General features: G+C 37.7%; 2 protein-coding genes across 6 annotated transcripts in view; one reads left to right on the top strand and one right to left on the bottom strand.

Moving 5' to 3' along the window:
• Positions 1–23148, bottom strand: part of Sit (stuck in traffic) — an 85347-nt gene that overhangs the window by 22578 nt on the left and 39621 nt on the right. The window contains exon 1 of one of the 5 annotated variants that reach the window (XM_070666843.1): positions 21583–21716. The exons of 3 other annotated variants lie outside the window; for them this stretch is intronic. The gene's annotated coding sequence lies outside the window, so the exon portion shown is untranslated. Of the gene's footprint in view, positions 1–2037; positions 2672–21582; positions 21717–23148 lie in introns of those variants that run through there. One more of the 5 variants, XM_070666846.1, reaches the window with a different exon arrangement.
• On the top strand, positions 196–23118 carry LOC139108489 (very long chain fatty acid elongase AAEL008004). The gene is made up of 5 exons (XM_070666847.1): positions 196–728; positions 11451–11791; positions 15446–15583; positions 17235–17477; positions 21649–23118. The coding sequence occupies exons 2-5, from the start codon at positions 11453–11455 to the stop codon at positions 21826–21828; spliced, it is 900 nt and encodes a 299-aa protein (XP_070522948.1). The 5' UTR covers positions 196–728; positions 11451–11452; the 3' UTR covers positions 21829–23118.

Here is a 23148-nt window from a genome sequence, read left to right on the forward strand (position 1 = left end):
GTCGAGAAGACACCTTTCCACTTCTCCTCGGGCAGCCACCTGAGTGAAGCGACCTTGACTGAGTACGGCGCGGGGTTCGCAGACGATCACCTAAGGCCCCACGTTACAGCCCCTCTCACGCGCGTGCTTGGGCCCCACTTGGGTTAACCAATACTTAAACCGCGGTACCAACGCGCCGCGGACTATTCCCGCAGCATCAGCCGTTGGACCTGTTAAACTAACGTACGCACGCCCTCGTCGTACGCGTGGACACGCGTCGTGCACGTCGAATATACGGGCGCGGATACCTTATCGCTCACAGGATTAATTGTAATATTTGGTGCACGACAACGCGCGTATGCGATATCGCAGGGACATATGTAGTACCCACAGGCAAGTGTGCCTCGCTGATCTTGACCCCGCGAAAGAAGGACCGCGTGCTCAGTGACGAGAGCTTCCCCTCGAAATCTTCGCGACCTATCCAAAAAAAAAAAAATTTTCTCGCGAACCAGTGCCCCGCTGATTAACGACGGTGTCCAGCACCGAACGGTGGTGCAGGGAAAGTACAGTGCGAAGAGTCAAACAGGCGGAATCTCAGATGGTACGTTCGACGGGTAGCTCGGCTTGATGCGGCGCCGCTAAATCACGCAAAAATCGGTGATTTTGGTGACGGAGTAGCTGTGTGGGAGCAGGAGTGGTGAAGTGCACAGTGTCAACCAGTTTCTGATTTTGAGCGCAGCGTGAGGAAGGTAAGCGTATTTCGAAAACTATGGGGTGGAGAGCGGAACGTTTGACCGCGAGCGCGAACGATCGCTGGAGAACGATCCGAAATTAATTTGTACAGCGAGAAATCGGGATTAACGCGTATAAACTGCAAAAAAAATTTGCACTGTATAATAAACTGCGTGTACGAATAATACCTTTGCAACAACCTCTCGAGAGATACCAACGAAAAGATGGAAGTAATAGAATAAAACAAGATTAAAAAAAAAAAAGTTTATCCGAAAACCAGAGGCTTTTTTTCTCTTTATTTCGTATTTTAATAAAAATATTTTACTATCGTTTATGCAATGCAACTTAATCTCTCGACTACGCACGTATCAAATATTTCAAGTAGTAAAGCAATACGTTAGTGTCCTACAAAGGATTAGACGTGAGAATTTGAGGGTAATTTGTTTGCGTTAACGTTTGCAATTATTAATAAAACGAAAAATAATTTTCTTTCAATATTGCCACATCAAATTTTAATAATATCATACGTACGTTATTTTATATTTAAAATTTTTTTTAAATATTACATTAACTTTTGATTTTAGTATTTAAATTGCCACAAATCATATTAATATGTTGCTCTATCGAAATTAAGTGTTTAGTTTTGCACAATCATTTGGTGAAATTTTATTGCAACTGTGCAACATTTTCGCATTGTGTGTCATGCATATTTGGCAACAGGCAAGATAAATGATCTTAAGTTTAACACATTTTCAATGTAAGAAATAAATAAGCAAGTTACAATGAAACATTTATATGTTGAACTTTTTCTGAAATCCCAAATGCCAACTTTAAATCATTTCTTTTGCAACTCACGTTGCTTAATTATTTACAAGGTTTTTTGTTTTTACATCATTTTGTATATACAAGTAATATTGATAAAAATATAAAAGATATGCTAAAAATATTGAATTTTCGAAAGACTTACATTAAAGTGTTTAATTAGTGTGTGGCAAATCGTAACTTGTTAACCTATATAATGTTCAAACGCTTTAATACGAATTTATGGAAAGTTTGTAAGTAGCGATTCACCTGCGTTTCACAATCGAGACATTGCGCCGCAAGGCATACATCCGTTCAGCCGTTGCTCGTACACTAGAAACGTTACAGTTGCTTTAATTCAACGAGTCTAACCCCCGTCATTAATGTCTACACGTGTTTCAGTAGGCGTCGCGAGAAAGGGAAGACCTTTTGAACTTTAAACCGTAGAAAATTTCACTAGTTCGGCAAAAATCGTCTCAGTTATCTGAATACCGGCGCGCTCGCTTTGCATGGTCAACTACCTACCTTAATAAAACCCCCACGTACGTGTCCGGGCACATGAAATAAGATTACACAACCGCTCGAAACACGTTGTAATATTCGGCACAAGGTCGCTGGACCGTTTTCGAGCCAATTTCTTCACATCATGGCGTGATTTCGCGTATTCGTATTGGAAACAGTAGCGACTTTTTCAAAGCGACATCAAAGATGTTACTAATCGACACATAAAACGTTCGACAAGTTTCTACGAGGCTGAATCACGTAATTCTGAATTGATCCAACTATTAACCGCGAGTAAAATGCAGAAATAATATTAATATGTAATGTTCGCCTTTCAAGCACGAGGTAACGTGTGAGGTAATTTCAAAAAACAATAAAATGTTGAACGATTTGAAATTCATTATTCATTTAATACGTGTAATTATTGTCTCCGTTGAATATCAATAATTAATAATAACACGCTAAATGAGGAATTATTTATTACGCATACACGCAACGTCAGCCATGAAATAAAGGAAAAAGAGTGGAACGGCGAAAGTTTAGAAAAATGTATAAACCACTGTCCATTGATTTGATAATTATTAACTAAAATAATTTGATATTATCATTTTCCAATGTGTGACAGTAGGTACATACGTCTTGCAAACGGACGTCTAACGGATATTAACAAATTTCCGATCCTCTCTACTCACATTTCGTACTCGAAGCTTGTGTTTCTATTATAGCTTCCACTTAAAATTAAGAACAATCGCCCTCAACTACGACCATAAGTAAATGTCATAATGTAATTGCTCGTTATACTAGTTAAAGACGCATGGTGAATATCAATTTGTTCCGCAAGAACTAGAACCTACAATTCCCCCCCCCCCTTTTTTTTTTCTTTTTTATTAGAATCTCGTTAAGACGTGACGTATGATTATTATTTAAATTCGATTAAAAACTAGATTCTTGATAATTCTCTCCTTGACAACTTCTTTGTCACTTAATAATTAATACGTGATTCTTGAATAAATTAACTCTTATACTTTGTAATAAAAATATCTCTAACGTAAGACACAAATTATCTAAGTTTATAGTAAAAATAACAGTTTTTAATTACAAAACTTTTAAGAGTTTGGTATAAGAAAAAAATGTTAAGAATTCTTACTTGAACGCTAATGTGCTCTCTTCCAGCTCGTTAACCTTAATAGAATTCTTAAGATTTTTATTGCCTTGTTAAACTTTAGATGAGGAGATGATAAAGTAATCATTCTTAATTATGTTCTTTAACATCGTTAGTTTCCACCAAAATGAATAACTAACGTAAAGCAGAAAGTGAAAAAAAAAAAAAAAAAAAAAAAAGAAGTACATTTCGCGTTTACTCGAGAGATTAGCGAACGATTTCATGTATGTGACACAATACGTTTGTGCTTCGAAGATATTATACTCTAGTCAAGGCTAAGATCTCTCCAACTGCAAAATGTCGAAAGAGCGGTAACGCACCGTTGCTTTTATCCAAATCGGGGACATTAAAATACTTGAGAATTACAAATAATTACTTTTGAGTTATATTTCGGCGTAACGATAACGAAACGTTGCGTTATCGTTCAAATATTATCTAAAATTTCCCCCCCTCCCTTTCGTATCAGTTGGCAATGGTTAACCTACGTTAATGTGCTACGTGAAAGTTAAACGTTGAACCAAAAGCTTGAAATTTCGATAATAAATATTCTATAAAAAATAATTTGCCCAAAAACATGTGGATTATTTTTACATTCAGACCAGAAGTATATGGCACTTGGACAAACAAAAAAAGATTTCTCCTTCTTATTTTTTAAATTCCTTTCGATAAATTATTTTTTTGCTCCACATTTCTCTAAAACATTTACTTTCCGGTTAGCAGTAAAAACGCATCTTCTTTATAAGCGGTGCAAGACTGACGAGCACTGTGGGAAACCTTAATGCGGAGACAATATTATCCGAAAAACCTGCTTTCATGTTGGATAAAAAGCCGGGGGCGATTTTTACGTTTCAATAATCGGCACATCGATCAGCGCGTAAAATGTTAAAGCGACGAGTTGGAAAACAGCGGCGCTCTTTATAATGAACTTCCCAAAAGTGCTATTGGGAAAGAAAGTGGAGCTATGACAGCGATGCACGATAAATAGTTAAACGCGATGGCTATTACACCTCGCTACGTTCCGCGACCAAAGACAAAACCGTGCAAAGCCATTAACTTCGATCATAAATTTCGGGGAGAGAAAAGACAGATGCACAATATTGCAAACCGCTTCGTTATCTACTTTCTTCGTGAAAAGAGAAATGTATGCCGCGGATCGTTGGATTTTTTTTTATTTTTTATTTATTATTTAAAAAATTTTTTTTTTTACGTTTCCATCAAAGAGAAATGTTCAACGCGGAAAAGCATGTAAAATAATGCGTTCAGAATAATAATAAAATAGCAGAGGACACGTGTAATTGATTTCATTCAAAGTAATTAACATTTTACAATAGAATAGAACTGCGATACCATTTTGCCAAATCAAAGTAAATCAAAATAAAAAGTAAAAAATTAAATTTCCTAAAGTATTACATTTATCTAACGTAAGTTATATGCATATTCTAAAGACATCGTTATTTCAATAATACACATCGGTCTTAATCACCGATTACCATATGATATCTCGTCGCGAACGTCAGTATTACATCTCACAGACCTTCGGTCACCTCTAAATTTACTTCTAATTTATTTGCCACGCCGTCGTTTCGTTAAATGACCATAAATCCATGCTTCCATCTAAGCGTTTCTAAATAAATGCCGTCGTTACTCTCGTCGGACGGTGAAAACGGTTCTTAAAAGTCGATACATTTCGATCACGCAAGAACAGGCTAGTAGCACAGAGAAATTAGCGAATAATACCCCCATTCTTTTTGTCATGTAAGAAAGGAGTTACATGATGACGCTTAACGGATAAACCGAGAAAAAACCTGTTTTGTGATATAGGATGCTCATTTCCGGGCCGCGCGGTGTGATACTCGAGGAAGAGCGACCGCCGAAGGGGAATCAATAGCTTGAACGCCAGTGAGAGTCGTTGAGCAGTGCTCACGTTAAATCAGTGCCGTTGAAACGTGCCTCGGAGAAGAAGAAACGACACTTGGCAAATGTATAATCCGTAAATTGTATCCGAGGCAAAGTAGCAAATCGCAATTTATCATAATTATGCACAATGTACAATAATGTGCGGCGTTACTCAAAACGCTGCATTTTTTTTTTCTCTCTCTCTCTCCTTTACGATAGTTAATTAATCATAATGAGCGTAGCAAACGACTACCATAATGCAGCAATATCCCCGAGAAGAAGTAAAACGCTATTCGTTGAAAAGAAGAAAGTAGTTAGAAAATTTATAAGCTTAACACCTAAATCTCATCGGTATTCTTAGCAAGAGCTTGTTCGATAAATTGCAATGCAAATTTTGAACGGGACAGATTTTCGGTTAGTCAAATTTGACAAAAATTAAAAAAAGAAAAGAAAGAAAAAAAAACGTAAAGTATACTCTCAAGAGGTTGATCGATCGCAGATTAAGTTAGAGGATTTACAAAAAAAAAAATGACAAATTACAATAGAATATGATGAATATAAAGCAAAAATAAGTCGTGGCTTGAAATACGGAATCTGGTAGTAAAAAGATAAGAAAGTGGCGTTGCAATAAAAATTCACTGACATGAAAACCATGCGAGAATCACCGAAGGCGGCGTATAACGCGTCACATTAATAGCCAATGTAGCATTACCTACTTAGCACGCTCTTCTTCGACTCTCACCGATGGTAATTCAAAGATTCAGAGATCAAAAGAAAATTGTTTGAAACACGAAAACTACGTGCTATGGCGCAGTATTCTATTAATCAAAGGGGCAATATTATTATTATTATTATTGTTCTTTCTCCGTGCATTTGTTCTTCGAAAATCAAGTTTTATCGTAAAAAAACGACGACCACGTATATAAATCATAAACTGCAGATTGTATCAAATATCATGTGCCGTTCATGCAAATCAATATATTTCGCTCGTAGTCCTGAAATAAATTATCTTTCGATAGCAGCGATTTGATCGAACGTAAAATAACAAGCGCGATTGAAAAGCGGCGGCAAAGGTTGATTATTCGTATACGCTAGTAATTTACACATATTATCTTTATTTATTATTAGTTCACGATTTTTTAACAACGCGTAAGTAATACGTTATTGATTATGTTTTAATTGCTGCCGAAACGTAGAAAAAGGTGAAGTGACTTTATAAATAATTTTGTAAGTACATTTAGCGAACATTTGTTTGTCGAGTACTTGCGAAAGTAAACAAAAAGATAGTGGTTAGATGATGAAACCAGTCCGTGAAACACTTAGCGAAAGGTAAGAGTTGTCCTTTTGTCGCACTTATGTACCAATGCTAGCATTGATAATTTTGTACGCGCGGATGTGTTTTCTTGACACGATTGCAATCCGGTCAATATGTTACTATCGACCGCAATTTCTTAATTTACTATTTGGATAGACGAATCGCAATCGCATTCTTTTACGAAAGCCACTGAGCGCTGTCGAGCCTATACACTTGCAGCAGGTGCCGTACGATCAAATAACATGGGGGGAAAAAAAAAATCAGACCGGGATAAAATTACAAATACCCTAAATAATCTTTCGGTGTTATCTCCTTAACACGAAATGATACGTGAAATATAGAAACGACTCCGAAACGGCCTGTTGAAATTCGAGACAAAAGTGACATCGCGTTCGGTTTCGGCGACGATTCGCGGTACGAGTCCTGAAAGTAAAACGACGGATTCGAACTTATTGTTGGAAGAGCGAGAGAGAATTCAAAGGGAATTGAAAGGCTGGGGTCGAAGAAAATAAAAGGAAAGAGCCGCCTCGATGAAAGACGTCCAGTTATGACAACGGCCGCGAATGACAGGCGGCAAGTATCTCGCATGCGACGTGATACACCGCACGATCCGATTGGTAATTAACCGGACGGCGCGACCCACTTACCCACTAAACTCGAAGAGCCATCCGCCGTGCGGATGTTACCTTCGTCATCATCATCGGAATTCTCTCCCATTGAGAGAGAACGCCGCGCACCAAAGACGACACCGGCCACACAACGTTTCTCTCTTTCTCCTTGTCCTTCTTTTCGCCACCTTCACCCGATCTCACCCTCCTTATCTGGCACTCTCGCGAGACTTTCTCTATATAGCAAGTACCGTTTGATCCGACGGATCCGCGTCCGGCGCGAAGCCGAGATGAGATGTTAACGTTAGTGCGGACCGAGATTCACACGCCGGATGTTTTACGTGAAGCACGTGCCGCTGTTAACCTTGCATCGTCCAACGATAAATATCCCTGCGAGATAATCTAACTTTAAACGTATAAGAAGGAATTAAACGTACGGCGGTTAAAACGAGATAAGAAAACGCTGACGAATCCAGAAACATATTTTTTTTTTTTTTTTTTTTTTTTATCTCCCAAGGATATCTCCCAAAGAGTTTCATTTTCCTTGTAAAAATATTATTCGCTATCTATTACTCGTCTATTAGGTTTAATCGAGTAGAAAATTGAGAACGTGGACCGGGGTAATTTAGAAGGTGAGCGTATAGCGATGAGGCTCTCGAACGACACGAAATGCGAGGCTTACGTGTATGAATAAATATGTTAAAAATTCCAATTCTAAATGATCTTTGACAGAAGATGCATGCGTGATACTTTCACTTAAGCAATGCAAAAATATTTATAGAAACTTAGATCGTTAACCTAGATCCCGGATAAACGGTGCGGTGCGGCGATATTTTTGCGTAATTTCGACTCAACAATGACACCGTCTACGCGACGAACATTGACGTTTTAATAACGCGCATCCGGAATGGCGTAAAATCGACGCCGTGTTAAGGTTGAAACATTTCGAGGTCCGCGATATTACGGAATGCAAGGAGGCGTTTCGCGCACGATGCGCGTTTCGGGACAATGCACACGCACGGCGCACGCAAAAGGCACGCGATCGTTGAAGAAGAAATTAAATAAAAAAAAAAAGAAAAAATAAGAATTAAAAAGAGTGGAAAAGAAAAACCGGCCTCGCTAATTCGAAGGGCCACGCAACGACATTGGGCAACCTTCAGTCGCACATTGCCGTTACTCCAGTTTTCGCGGGCCGCGGAACTGCAATATTGATTACGTAAACTGCAGACTCTCCGCTGGCCTTAAAACGCCGGCCGCGGCGATGATCAAATCGCGGCTCGTTTAATTCTCTGGTCTACTTAGCGCCTGCTCATCCCCGCGTGTCTAAGAAAGATTTACAGTCGTGTTTCGATGCCTTTGTGCGTCGAGCGCGATGTAACTTTGATCAACCAACGCGTTACTTCCATCGGTACGATTTAACACGATTGCGCCAAGTGGTAGTCCACTGCGAACGTTTGGAGAAAGGTCGACAGTACGGCGAATTATGCAGAGCTTAAAACGATCACGTTCGAAATGCTTGAACAATTATCAAGACCTAATTATATTATTATTCGCTTCCCTAGGAGCTCTCTACGTTCGAAACTCCGTTTTCCCGAACTCTCACTAACGATTCGGTAATTTTGATAACGTTACGTGCGAGGTGATTTTATAAAAAGTCGCGGCAGAGAGACGTCACAGTTGCGTCACGATTACGGAAATTGTCCCGTGTCAAAAATTATAAAGATGTGTCACCTGGGCCTTCCCTTCCCTCTTTCTCTCATTCGTTGCGGACGTAATTCTCGAAACTTTCTTGTAAAAATAATAATACATGTCTCGTCAAGTTGTCACAATTACGTCATGAATACGGAAAGCATGAGCGATCGAGTGTTACAAATTGCAAAGATGTTCACGCGATGTCTCGCGACAAGTAAAAAAAAAAAAAAAGAAAGAAAGAAAAACAAAATGAAAAAAAAAGAAAAAATTGCTGAGAAAAGTCTCCGAGGGTGCTTACGTGAGGCTTAAATGGGCCGCGGAAGAGAAAACCGGCTGAGAGACGAAAACGATTTAGGCGATTACGGGCTCTTACGAGAGCGAACTGTCGCCGCGATTACACGAATCAGTTATGCGGGAAAGTTCGTGCGACTCATCGCTAATAATCGCCAAACGTGAGATCCACGAAAAGGCAATCTAACGATCGGACGACATAATGCACGTGCGGCGTGGTGCGTAAGATTATGAAATTGATTTCTTTCTTGTGATAAATGGCGTGAGTGCGTCATTCATGAATTTAACGCTGTCCATCGGCGACATAAGTGATAATGACAAGCTCTAAATCACGACGAGTGTGTTACGACGCGGGAAAAGACCAGGGGAAAAAAAAATAACAAAAATGCTGAAACAGTCCGCGAACGATATTGAATTCTCATCTTCACGATTGCGCGAGAGGTTTATCAAAAAGAATCAAACGATCGCGAGTGGTGATTACGTGTGTATATTTACGGTAAAACTCAGTAGATAATCTTTAATGACTCCCGTTTACTATCGTTAATCTCTCTCTACAACGCCTTTCTTTCCCGAGTGTTACAACGCAAGCAAATTACAGATGGAAAAAATAAATGAACGTTCCCGATTACTGATATAGTTGAACAAGCACTTAATGGCTTGATTGAAGAAAGATGTCTCCGCAAGAAGATTCAGAAAAGTAAATGAAAGTGAATCGAAATAGAACATAGCGGAAAAAAAAATCCAATTTGTTTCAATATACGAAACGAGAAGCAGCCGTGCATATCGATATATACACAAATTATATTTTTCTTTTATTTTTTTCTCCTTTTTTTTTATTTATACGCAATATTATGCGACTATAACGATTCGTCGATAATGTTATTTTTTATTTCACTGGCAGCCACAAAATGTAGACATTGTAAATTTCTCTCAGAGGTTTTTCTAATATATTACAATTTATAAGTAATAATAAAAACTACACCGATTATAAAACTGCTTCCAAAGTTTTATTTTAATTTTGCCAACACGTTTTTTCCTATTCTTTTTTTTTTTTTACGAGTATGTAACCTGTTCTGACACATTTATAATCACATTCCTTTACGTTAATACAGATAGGTATTAGAACTTGAGTAGCAATTTGTCGAGTGTAATATGTAATTGTAAAGAACGTAGCGCGTCTGCTGAGACTGAAGAGTCAATCTGTTAACACCCATTAGTATGCGTCACGTGTTAAAATGGTATCGTTCGACAGTCTTAAAAAGTAGCCGAGAAATCGTTAGAAATCAGCGGTTATTTCTGCGCTAAATCACACGAGTCGATTTAACTGCTAACGGTGACGCGATTTGATACAAAATTACGTGTGTTTGGTTTGCGTAAACAGCAACACGTGTAATTAGTACTTAATTTATGAAAATATACTGTATTTGAAATAAATCTTTTTAACATTCACGCTATAATAAAACTGATAAACTTAATTCAATGTCAAAATAAATAGGAATTAAATGAATAATACTTTTGGAAACTATTTTTTTAATAAAACATTTTTTTTCAGATATCATCTCTTTTTTTTTTTTCCTTCTTTAATATTCGTGTACTGTCAGGGATTCGTATATGCCAAGGATTACAGCAATCGGACGGGATTCCCAAACATAACTGTTTCCCAATCGCGATTTAATTGATATCGTACAACGTTGGTGAATACGACTTGTCTTTCTTCCAAGAACGTAGATATCTGGTAAAAATAAAATATATAAAAAGAGACGCGTTCGCAATATTTTAATATCAAACGCTGGCGATATTGTATTCGCAGGTCCCTGACTTCGTGGCGGTTACTCGAAAAAGACTAAGACTGTAATTTATAAGACCGTGTAGAAAATGAGGCGAAAGACGAAAGGGAAGGAGGAGACCGGTTCACATCCGTGCATAAGTCGCAGCGAAAGCGTGATGATGATGACTCCGCGATAATGCCGGGACTTTTAAATAATGTTCACGACGAGCTTCCTGAGCCATTGCGTTGATCGAAAACTTCGATCAACGATGCGAATGACTCGTATATGTGTGATCTCGTCTGTAAGCGCAAACGGAAATAGTTATCCGGGAATCCCGTCCGATTGTAGAATTGCTAATTCCTGTGTCGATATGTAAATCTCCGACAGAAAAAAAAAAGAAAGAAAAACCCCGAGAGAAGATAAATTTCTAAAACGGATCCCGTTTTTTATCGATTAAATAAAATATCTCAAATTCTCATCTACTGTAGCGCGGTGAAATAAAAAGAAATATAATTCTCCGAAATATTTTACAGATATAAATATACCGGATGACTCAAACAAAAAAACCGACGATAAAAGTTATGACTAAGGCAGCCGAAAAATCAAATCGACGGCGTAACTTAATATAATAAAACATAACGGTTTTGCATCTATTACCTATAATTTTGTACAATACTTAAAACAGTGATTTTATTAATTTTTAGAAATGGCGTCAGCAGCAGCGGAATTAGTTGTGGAGAGAGAGCCGGAGTTAAGGATCGAGATGTCAGACTCGAATAGGACCTTCGTAGGTGCCCAAGGGCTAGTCAGGATGGCCTTGGATCAGTACACAGAGATTCTAACGACGGTTTCCGATCCACGTGTCAGCGACTGGCCGCTAATGGATTCACCTGTGCCGACGATCCTTATCGTGCTCCTATATCTGTACGGCGTTCTCATATTCGGCCCACGTATGATGGCGAACAGAAAACCGTACAGACTCCGAGGAGTCTTGGTGGCGTACAACGCGTTCCAAGTCGTCTTTTCGCTAGGGATGTTATACGAGGTACAAATTTTTTCGTAACATTTCGAGAAAGCCAGAACTTTCAAATTATCGGATTCTGCGTTGCAGTTGAAAAGAAATATAAAATAATTTTCTAAATATATTTTTATTAACAAAAAGTTTGACGTCGCGTATCCGATTAAATAAAGCAAGAAAATTATCGTGCCTAATCTAAAACCATTAAATGTAAAGCAAAATGTCGCACAAGAGTATCGTAGATGATACGACCGTTGGATAAGCAGGCAACGGAACGATAATTGGGAAGAAGAAACGCACGAGATAACTTGACGAAGAAGCGCACGAGTTAGAAATCCTGTAATTTACGGAATCATGCAATCCTTGGGCGGGGAAACGTGCTCGCGGAGAATGCAAGAGTAATAGAAAGAACAAGGAGAGAAAGGATAAGAATGATAGACGCGTGTATGGAAAAGAGAGAAAGAGAGAGTCTTGATACGACCTTCCGTGTCACCCTTGACTTTCGCCTTTCCTTACAGCCATCATTAAGTTCTTGTTAAAGCGTACATGACGTGCAAAGTTCACGAGCGTCGACGATCCGCCGGGATCTAAGGACTCGTCTGACGGTTGGAAGCCGGTCAGACAACTTATCGGTTTATATAGGTCACGATGTAAGTATGCCGTTCGTATAGTGCATAATCGAGATCGAAAATGATCGGATGGGTACCTAATCGTGGGGAGGATTGCAAACTAACAAAACGAGCGGTTTCGAATGGTCCTCGTTCGCGAGATCAATCGACGGCTGACAAAGTGTGACGGTGAAAGGAGACGAAATGAATAGAATCGTTGACAAAGATCGAGGAAGAAACCTAGAACTTTGACCTAGAACATTCGCCGTACGTATCGCATACCTAAACGCGTCTTGGTATCAAATGGAACCTGACTCCGATATATCGGAGCTAAACGCTAAAGCACCTTTATTTAATAAAATAGTTAAGAAAGATAAATGTAATAACTTTATATATCATTATCGTGTTTGTATCGGTTACACAGTTTGCATGCAGAAGTAAAAAGTAAACCCCATGACTCGTAATTATAGAGAAACTTATAATTAGAACTTAATAAGCAGATTAGTAGATTAAAGTCAATATAAACCACGTGCATGAAGTAGAAAATATACTGGATGAGCAAAATTACACTTTATTTTACTAAAACAGGACATTGCTAAGAAGAAGTTCATTTAATTACGTCGAAAACAATCGATGTAAGTAGTTTTGACAGGAAATTGGAGGTTTTAAATTAATTTCTAATTACTTTCCTATTTATTGTCGCAAATAAATTGTAAAAAATAAAAAGGGGCAATTTAAAATTCGTTGCCTCGATCATTAACTTTCATATTTCAATATGCATTTGTGTGGAACAAATTGCATGGAAGTTGATATTTTGATTAATTATTTTCAATTACTTCATTAGAATTAATTAACTTACATCTTAATTACTTATACCCGATTAAATTCATCCTTTAATTGTTTATTATAATTAATTAGTAACTCGGACTAACCGCGAATCATAGATTCGAAATTGAGGCAAAATTGAGTTATAGATAATAGGCAATAAAATTTAATTATGCACGTGTCCGTCTATCGACCGAATATCAATATTTCTATAAAAATGCGATTATTATAAAAATTGGCTCTGTAATTTCTTCAAGCCAAATTTGCAAAAAAATATTTAACATAATACCGTAAACTCAGATATGATATATCAAAATGAATCAGGTATCGATTAACTTTCCGGTTAAAAAAAAAATTAAAATACAATTCAAAAAAGAAAATTTTGTTATACGCGTTCCATTATCAAACTCATAACTAAGGAATTTATCACCACGAATTTTTCTATTTTCTTACAAGGTTTAATATTATCACGACGTTACTGCTCAGAAACTAATTAGTTTTCTCTGTTAAAAAAAAAATCTTAAACAAGAGAAAGAAAAAAAAAATGTATAAAGATTACAGCATTTCCCAATAATCGAGTCCCTAAATCGTTATTTAATCAATCTGTGCACTTTTACACTTGTTGCATTATCAGCTAAACATCCTGTTTTCGACTTTCCAGAAAGTACTAAATCTCGTTTGCTCCACTCCCACTGTGCACGATCGAGAAAAGACAACGTAAAACTTCGTGCGGAAAACAAGAAACAAATTTTTATACGCCACGGAATGGATAATGAACGATTGCATCCGCGCGAAAGTGCACTTTACAGAAGTGACTAACCGCAATAACTGCCGCTTCTGTTAGAGAGTCGGTCAAGAAAGCTTTTTATATACGCAAAATGGCACAGCTTTTACAAGATGATTCTGTCTGTTCAGTTACTCTATAGTACCGATTCGCTTTGAAACGTAAAATCGTGATAGCTTATCTTGAATAATCGTAAACTACCGTTGTCGAATACGATCACGATGATGCAACATCTATCTTAAAAAGCTTATTTCGGTTTAATTAAATTTTATTTCAAAAATACAAATTTATTTTTAAAAATATGAGAATACCTTAACAATCTTTCTTTTTCCGTCAAAGTTATTTTTCAACTTTTTTTTCACATAATTAGATATTGAGTAACATTATTCAAATTCGTTTATTTTTAATTAAAAAATGACATGAAATTTAAATAGAAATGTAATCGCGGAAATATCAAATCCGAATGCAAAAATCAAGATCACGATCGTTTCCCGTACGAGCGATTAAAAGAAAAACATTAGTATTAGGTGGCGCTTACGTGATTAAGATCATAATTATGCATACACGTGTGTCCATTCACTCAATTAATTGTCAATTTATTTAACATTGACTTTGTTACTTAATCAATGAATTCCGTTTTCTTACGTACAAATATATGCGCGAAGTTTATGAATTGATCGGTAATCGTCAATTAGAATACAATTAAAATTTTTAATTCTTCTTTGTAATCTAATCATTACTTACATACTGTTATTAAAAAAATTTTAATTTAATTATACTTGTAAATATTAACAGAAAATGAAAAAATCACATAATCGGAATTTTCGTATTACATAAAAAAAAAAAAAAAAATAAGTAAATAAAATTATTTAAATTGTTAATAAATGTATTAAATGGAACGTGGCCTCAAAATCTACAGTTTCTCTTGAAACAGATTTATATTTACTGCCACTTGCTGTATGAAAATTGGTAATATGTGTAACACTATCTTCGCAAGGTAAACTTTCCAACCGATTTATAACGAAATCGAGGACACAAACAACGACAGGGTGGTTTCAAATTTATCAGGGCCGCTGATAATAATTACAGGCAAATTAATCGGTCGCATCGAAATGTAAAGTGTGCATCTCCTTATAAAAATTGTTTAATATTTCTCTTCCATTGCAATTTTGTAATTTGTGTTTTGCTTTCGTCATCTTTCGTACCAGCCAAAAAAAAAAAAAAAAAAAAAAAAAATACACACAGTACTTGTTACGACATAGCGACATAAAACAAATACTTGTTCAAACTGATCATATATATATTAGTCAAGCTTTGAAGCGTTTTTTTTTTTATTATGTCGAAATAAACGATATAGTGTGCGGGAGTCGTTTCTAAACAATTTATAAAGTCGCTTGAGAATTAAAACTTGCTCTTTTAGAGAATTAATATGTCTAACTGAATATTTTCTAATTTTTTTTGCAGCACTTAATGTCCGGATGGCTGTTGGACTACAGTTATAAATGTCAACCGGTCGACTATTCCCACAATCCATCCGCTTTGAGGATGGCAAACCTCTGTTGGTGGTACTTTATCAGCAAATTTACGGAATTCGCTGACACGGTACGATTTAGTTTTATTCAATCCGCGTAATAATCGACAACGGTGAGCGAATAACGCGAATCTAAAAGATGGATTTTTTTTTTTTTTTTGTTTAATAAATATAACAAGAATGATATACATCACGTGATATAATCTAAACGCGCAAAGAAATTTGTGCTTCGTACATTATCCCATAAAACTTGTATGCTAATACAGTATTTCTTTTTTTTCAATATCAAGGTAAAAGAAAGATTTTTTTTTGGTTTTTTTAAATCAAGACCGATTAATCTTCCGTGTGACTTCAACATTCAGACTTTTTTTTTCGGTAAAAAAAAAAAAAAGCATTAACGTAGAATTTCCCGGTATAAAAAGCAGGATTTATAAACGCCTACCCGAAGTTCAGAAATGAAACGGAATGTCATCGATACACCGCGTTATCTCTATGCAAAGCAGCCGAAACCAGTTTCACGTGAAATATAAAAGTCAGCTCGGTCGAGTCTAATTAAAATACGAGGGCGAAAAGTAATCTATTATCTGCCTGCGCTTTTGAATCTTAATTTAAGACACAAAGTTAATTTTCTGTTGAAAATTGCGCGCAGTCAAGCAAGAAAAACGTATCGCATACTTGTTGATTGTCGATTGGCGAACGCTATGCATTTTCGATGAACGTACGCGTACGTATAATAAACAGACCAAAAGGCGGGGAAAGAGTGGGAAACTATTCGCCGCTAGCTATTCCGCGAGAATCGCATAATTATGTACGAACGCTCGTGTATCCCTTCTTGCGACGCAATAACCCTTAAGCAATCATTTCCATTAGCACGAGCGAGCACGACCAGCGCCGAATCGCTGTCGAGCACGCAATCATGCCAGTGGATTAAAGGAGCAGATAAGATTTAATCGACCAATCGCCACTGGTTTGCTAGATATATTCTGGCCGAATAACCCGACAATCTCGTAAAGCGGGTGTTTAGTTACCAGGGTAAAACGAAAGAAAGAGAGACAGAAAGCGCAATAAGACTTTCGACAGCGCGTGTGCGAAATTCAACAGAACATAGGAATCATCGCGAAACGGGCTTTTTCATCATTTCGTTCGTTGCTCAATTTTGACAGCGGCATATGTTGCCACTATCGCGTTCTATCGTGCCAGGATGATGAAAATTATCGCGCTTCGTTAATGAACATAGATATTTAACATGAGATACTACTCGCGGGCCTCGCATTACCGACAATTAGCACGAGAATGGAAATATTACTTGGTCCTCTCTTCCAAATTAAACGGCCGATAGAATTTCGCTGTTTCTTGTCAAATTTTAGAAAGCTCAAATCAATCATAAATAAATTAGAATAAATTAATAAATCACTCTAAATGACAAAACTCGGAAATTTAATGTCTCTCTCTAATAAAAAAAGAGCTTTCTCAATTTCAATTTCAATTTCAATTTCAAATTTCCTGATATCTCATTTCAATTTCTAGTATCTTAATAATTAAATTCACATGCGTTGTATAATTAGTCCGCTTCACTTTCAATTTATTTTATGTAGGTTACAGCAGGTGAGACGGACAAGCGAACCTAAATCATAGGTCATTGAATCTAAAATCTAAGCTAAGCGACAGGAAATTACGAGAGCTCATGAAATTTCGTAACAGTATTACTCATCAAAATTTCAGGTATTCTTCGTGTTGCGCAAGAAAGACAGTCAGGTGACATTCCTGCATTTATATCACCATTCGCTAACACCCCTCGAGACGTGGATTTGCGTGAAATTTATCGCAGGCGGGCACGGCACCCTCGGCAATCTTATAAACAACGCCGTGCATGTGGTCATGTACGCGTATTACATGTTAGCGGCCATGGGTCCGGAATTTCAGAAGTATCTATGGTGGAAAAAGCATCTGACCACTGTACAACTGGTAAGTAATCGATCGCGTGCATCTTTTCTCCCACTAATACGAATCGTTTAAACACAGTTTCGAAGCTTAAACCGACAGATCTGATTAAGGATATAATGAACGACAATGCACGAAACGTTTAAGTGCCGCAATTAAATCAAATACGAAAATAATAATGACAAAAAAGCGCCGGAGTTTTTTTTTCTTCTTCTTGCGCGTTGATTATACAATTTAAAGTACGATTTAATGTTGAAAATCATATAGATAAAAGTCCGATACAAATGATATAGATTAATTTCCGACGAATTGCACGTTTGACGTGAAGGAATCTGGAAAAAAATTACTATCTTTTAGGAAAGGAATTCTTTCCTCGTTACGCAGCGTATAATTTCAGCAGGCCCGATGTTTGTCGGCTCGTATACTTGGGCTGTACGCAATAATGCCGGACAAAACTCCGCGGCGGGAGTATAAAGCAAAAGTGCAACACGTGACCAAATTTTCCGAATCACAGGCGCGCGGTAATAGAGCGAGCGATCTTTTTCCGCGCACGAATCAAAACCGATCTTCTTGCACAACGCGGTGAGTTTCGCGCCGTGGCGATAATAACCAGCGTCGTTGAAAGTGAATGGACGGACACTACTGACCCACTGAGTATGCTTTAATGATTTAAAGGGTGCACATCGGCAATACGAGAATTATGCTAATCGCCCCGAGACACGCAGTGTATTTGCCGTCCACCTACGAATCTACTTTGCGACGCAATGTCCCAACGGCAGAGGCTTTTCAAACGAAGATCGAGCGCCGAGCGTCGATTGTCACAATGCAAATAATTTTATACCGTATTTCAAGGACGGTGCTTAGCGGTAATATTAAGAAAAACGCTAGATAGAACATTTCGATGATTAAAGATAAATCTTCGCTTTTCATAAGAAAGCCTGAAGGTGCGTGTGCACTTAGCGAACGAACACAGCGACCGCGAACATTTCTCGGCGGTGTGTATCGTTGGTGTGTTATTTCTGTCGCGTTCAGCGTTCGTTCGCAAGTGTATACACATCTTAACCCGTCTACCGTACTTTGTCGCCGGTTTTTCTTGCGTGCCACTTTACTGGCTGAAAGCGTTTCGGATCCAAAAGAGATCTCGCGGTGAGATTCTCACGGCGATGACCATGATGACGTTAAATCAATCACGCGCGCTTTAAGGCTTTAATTAGGAAATAAAAAAAAAAAACTGCACCGACTGCTTCGAACTTCGTAATCCATGAAATAGTATGCATGAAACTTCTAACGAAATACGTTGCGTATGCTTGAAACAAATTGCGCGAGGATAATACGTTTCACATTTATAGCATTTAAACGTTGTTTACTACTAAGTAGAAAGCATTAGTAGTATCTCGATACGCGTAAAGTAATAATTTTTATTATAATTATTTTGTTATTCATGCAAATTATTTTAATAATTATTGAAATAAATTTAAAAACTTCAAGTAAATACTTTTAAATCTTTATCTACGTACATATTTAACGCTTAGACAATTTCTTTTAAAATTTTAAAAACTTTTTTCTTTTATTTTTTTTTAACGATAATAGCAGAAAATGTTTTGTAAGTCGTTTTTACGCTATAAGACATCGATAAAAAAAATAAAAAAATTAGTGTAGCTCGTTTTTTTGTTGTCGATAAAATGTGCGAAGTACCGTGCTACTTCTAGTACCGCTACTAATCGGGATACTGCTAAAATCAACTTTGCGCCGCTGCAGGAAAGAGGGCACGTTCGAAAAACCGGCGTCGGCCGCGGCCGGCCCGGATACGCGAATTGCGCGACCGGACTCGCGATCGCTCACGGATTCTGGGCCATCGGCCGTTGGTGTTCGTTAGATCGGTCAATCCCGGTCTCTACCTAGGCAAAATTTCACGCCAAGCGCACGTAGGTAGGGGTGAGGGAAAGTGAAAAGTACAACGCGCGTTGGGCAATTCGACTTGACTAGACCTCGCTTTAGCCAGCCGCCGAACTCGGCCAACCACGTTGGTAGTGGCGCAACAATTTGGCATTCCGATATACCATACGGCATCTGTATACCACCACCGTCGCCGTCATCGCGACCACCATCGTCGTCGTCGTCGTCGTCGTCGCGGTCCACCATCGTCCTCATCGCCACCACCGCCGCGACCCCCGGACCAACCGTCCCCGTCCTCGTCCTCGTCGTCGCTGTCGCTGCAACCGGCGTCGCGAACCACCGCGAACCGGCCACATACCTGCGAAGCCTCACCTATATGCCTCAACCTATCCCAGTTTATCTCGCAAGACCATCGATTTGTTACATGGCGCATATGTCCGGCCGAGATACAGGTGTACTGGTACGCTCGCTTTGTGTCCACTCGTGACGCATTCCCTGGAGGGGTTTCGTCGCGAGACAAGAACGCGTAGATAGGGATACAAGGCGGTATCGAAGGAAAAAAAAAAAAGAAAAAAAAAAAAGTTTCTTCGATGACGAAACCGCTTTGAATCGAATGAGAGATTTGTTGAGATTTGCACGCCGCCATTTAATCTTTCAATGCGTTGCTACATCGACTATCGCGCTAAAGATTTAAGATATCTGATTGTTTAAACGGACAGTGATCGAGAATTCATAGCTTTACTTGAAAATTAATTTCACGGAACGAAATGAAACGTAATGCTCAGAGAGTTCAAGAATACGATAGTCGGACTTTTCAACAGAATTAAGCAAGCGTTTTATAATAAATTAATCAATTTATGCTGAATTAGATTACGTTAACAAAAACTTTTTTTTTCTAATTGTCTAGCAAATCGAGACTTAATGTTTTCAAATAGACGAGTAAAAAAAATTAATATCTAGTAAATTATCTAGTTTAAAAAATTCTACATAATCAATGTATTGTATTGCAGTGTTAATACAACCACGATAAATTAACCAACATCAATCAAACAATTTCACGGATTACTTAAGACTTAATTATTAGTTGTTTGAAATATTAAATTGTTGCGGCAAAAAATATTTTCTTTTCAACATCTCCAATAAATTTAATAATCTCTGATATTTAAACGGTGTGGTAAAATATCTTTAAAGACATCGGGCTTGAAAAATTTTAATTCTAAATTTCGTAATAGATGCACGCGCGCACGCTCTAATGTTTATTACGACAAGCATGAAAAATCTAAAAAACTTAATCACTTGCAAAGAAAATTTATATCATAAATCGTGTGCAATTTTTCGCATTTTTAACTTTCCATGCCGATATTTTTGAAACCCTGGGTGTGAATTTTTCAGAGACAGCGCGTTTCATTCGCGAAATGCGACCATTCACGGAAAATAACCGCACTCTCACAAATCTCGTTTCATGTGTCGCGAAACAGGATTGAGGTAGGACGCGATACGAAAAGAATCAATAACAAAGTATGTAATTACATTGGCGAGTTTTTTGCCAGGAAATTCATGGTGAGTTTGCTTGTTCGCGCGCCGGAAATTTGGTCATCGCACGCCTGCGATATATCCGTACTTTCTATAAGTCGGTCAACAATGTTTGACATTTATACGCCGAGTCACCCTAATGAATAGGAATCTCTTTTCTTTCGCGCATTTTATACCGAAGACAATTCAGACGCAAGAAAATACCAGTTGCACGGTAAATCCTACACAAAAGTCGTGCCGGGTACAGCGCTCGCACGCCACCAATATTGTCTCATTCACAGACCGGCCTCTCGATCGTTGTACATTAAGAAAGAACGATATGCGCTGGGTATATTAGATATATGGACAGTTATTGCTACATACTGCATTGCGTTCTTTCTTCGAATCGCTTAATGAATTCGGTTGCAATACGGAGTTGATCGAGTCAATCGAGTAATACGCAACGCACGGTTGTGCAGGAAATCGAGAAAAACATAATGCGCGCAATGTAAAATACGAGGTCGGCCGATAACCTTTTATTTAATAAAACGGCGCTTTAATTTAATTATCTAATTAAAAAAAAAAAAAGTGTTTTCCTGTTTTTTTTTTATTTAAACGATTATTCTATACGATTTATACTAATTCTAAGTAGCTGTACGTTTAAGCCCGGAATTTTTGTACTTTGATTGTAACGCTCTTAGCCACCGACGATTTTACTCACCGCTTCTAGATTTTAGTATCCGGTTAGCATTGCTAAATCCGCTGAATTGTTAAATCGATGTTGCAGGTGCAGTTTTTCTTGGTGTTTGTGCATAGCGCGCAAGCCCTCATCTTCGATTGCGGCTACCCGAAACTGGTCGCGGCCCTCCTTCTACTTCACGCAACGATCTTCTTCGTGCTCTTCTCGGACTTTTACAGATCCGCTTACCGTAGAGGAAAGTCCGCGAAGGAACTCAAGGCTGAATAGAACACACGACGGACATACGAAAGGGAAAATCTTCGTTCCAACGACGAACGAAACACGCAATACATACGTACACATATATCGCGTCGAAATGTGGCTCCTTTCTACACCGGTGAACTTTTACGCTCGTTAATGTATCGATAAGATGAGAAGCTCATTGAGCGGCCACATATGCTCGAAAATGTCAATTGTCGGTAAAGCGCGAAAGGAATAAATACGCGCGTTTTAAAGAACGTAAGAATTTCTGATACTCTGCGAACGATAAAATTATTAAAATCGCGAAGAAAATTAAGAAAAAAAAAAAAAAAGAAAGAAAAAAGAAAAAATTAAGAAACTAAGGCGCCGAATAAAAAAAAAAAACTATGCCTCGATAATAATAAATATTTTTTTATTAAATTATAATTGTAGAAAACTGCAAGTAGCGTAGGAGAAAATTGTAGCGAGAAAAAAAACTGATAAGTGAAAACGAGAGGTCAGTCGGTCAGCGGGGTAATGATATTTTGTTTGATTGTTTCTCTTATCAATTTGGTAAAGCGTTACAACCAAAGTCTGCGATGACACAGAAAGGACCGTCCATTAGAAATTCCTTTATGTAAAGTAATGATCAAACGTGATTGTTTAGTCGCTTTTAGAAGATAAATTGTATCGGCTATCGATACATAAACGTCGTGTTAAAACGTTTGACTGATAAAAAAAAAAAAACAAATCGAGGTCAAACGTTTCACTGGTGCGGAGCGTTAGGTTTGCTTCCGTAAGGAAGATGATTTTAATTTGTTATATTCTTCCGGGGCATGTATTTTCCGCAGGAAAATCCGTATCTCGCGTGTACTAACTTCATCAGTCTTAAATGCTTCTGTCATGTTCTAATCGGCTCTATCGCTCAACTAAGATTATTCTTTAGAGAGTTAAGAATCTCGAGGGATAAAAACGAAACGAGATTAGACTATTTTACTTCATGCGCATAATATTGATTTACGTTTCTAAATAGTTCTAATTAAAGTAAAGCGGAAACAAAAATATAGGACAAGCTTATCCCCGAGTTGAAAGTGCTGTCACATAATTTCAATTTAAAAAATAAAAAAAAAAAAGAGTGGAGCAATCGGGAAACATGTGCTCTTTAATGCGGAAGAAATTGCCGAATGCCGCAATGCGGTACGGACTACGACAGACTCTAACTAATAAGTTAATATATCGAGAACTAGGTAGACATGTGCAAATAAATTCACATATTCATATCAATGATGCATTTGTAATACAAAATCTCCGTCTTTTCGAGAAAAAAAAAAAGAAAAACACCTTTTGAACGTGCCAGTAAATTAAAAA

Source organism: Cardiocondyla obscurior, linkage group LG15 (genome assembly GCF_019399895.1).
Source record: "Cardiocondyla obscurior isolate alpha-2009 linkage group LG15, Cobs3.1, whole genome shotgun sequence".
NCBI classification, from domain to species: domain Eukaryota; kingdom Metazoa; phylum Arthropoda; class Insecta; order Hymenoptera; family Formicidae; genus Cardiocondyla; species Cardiocondyla obscurior.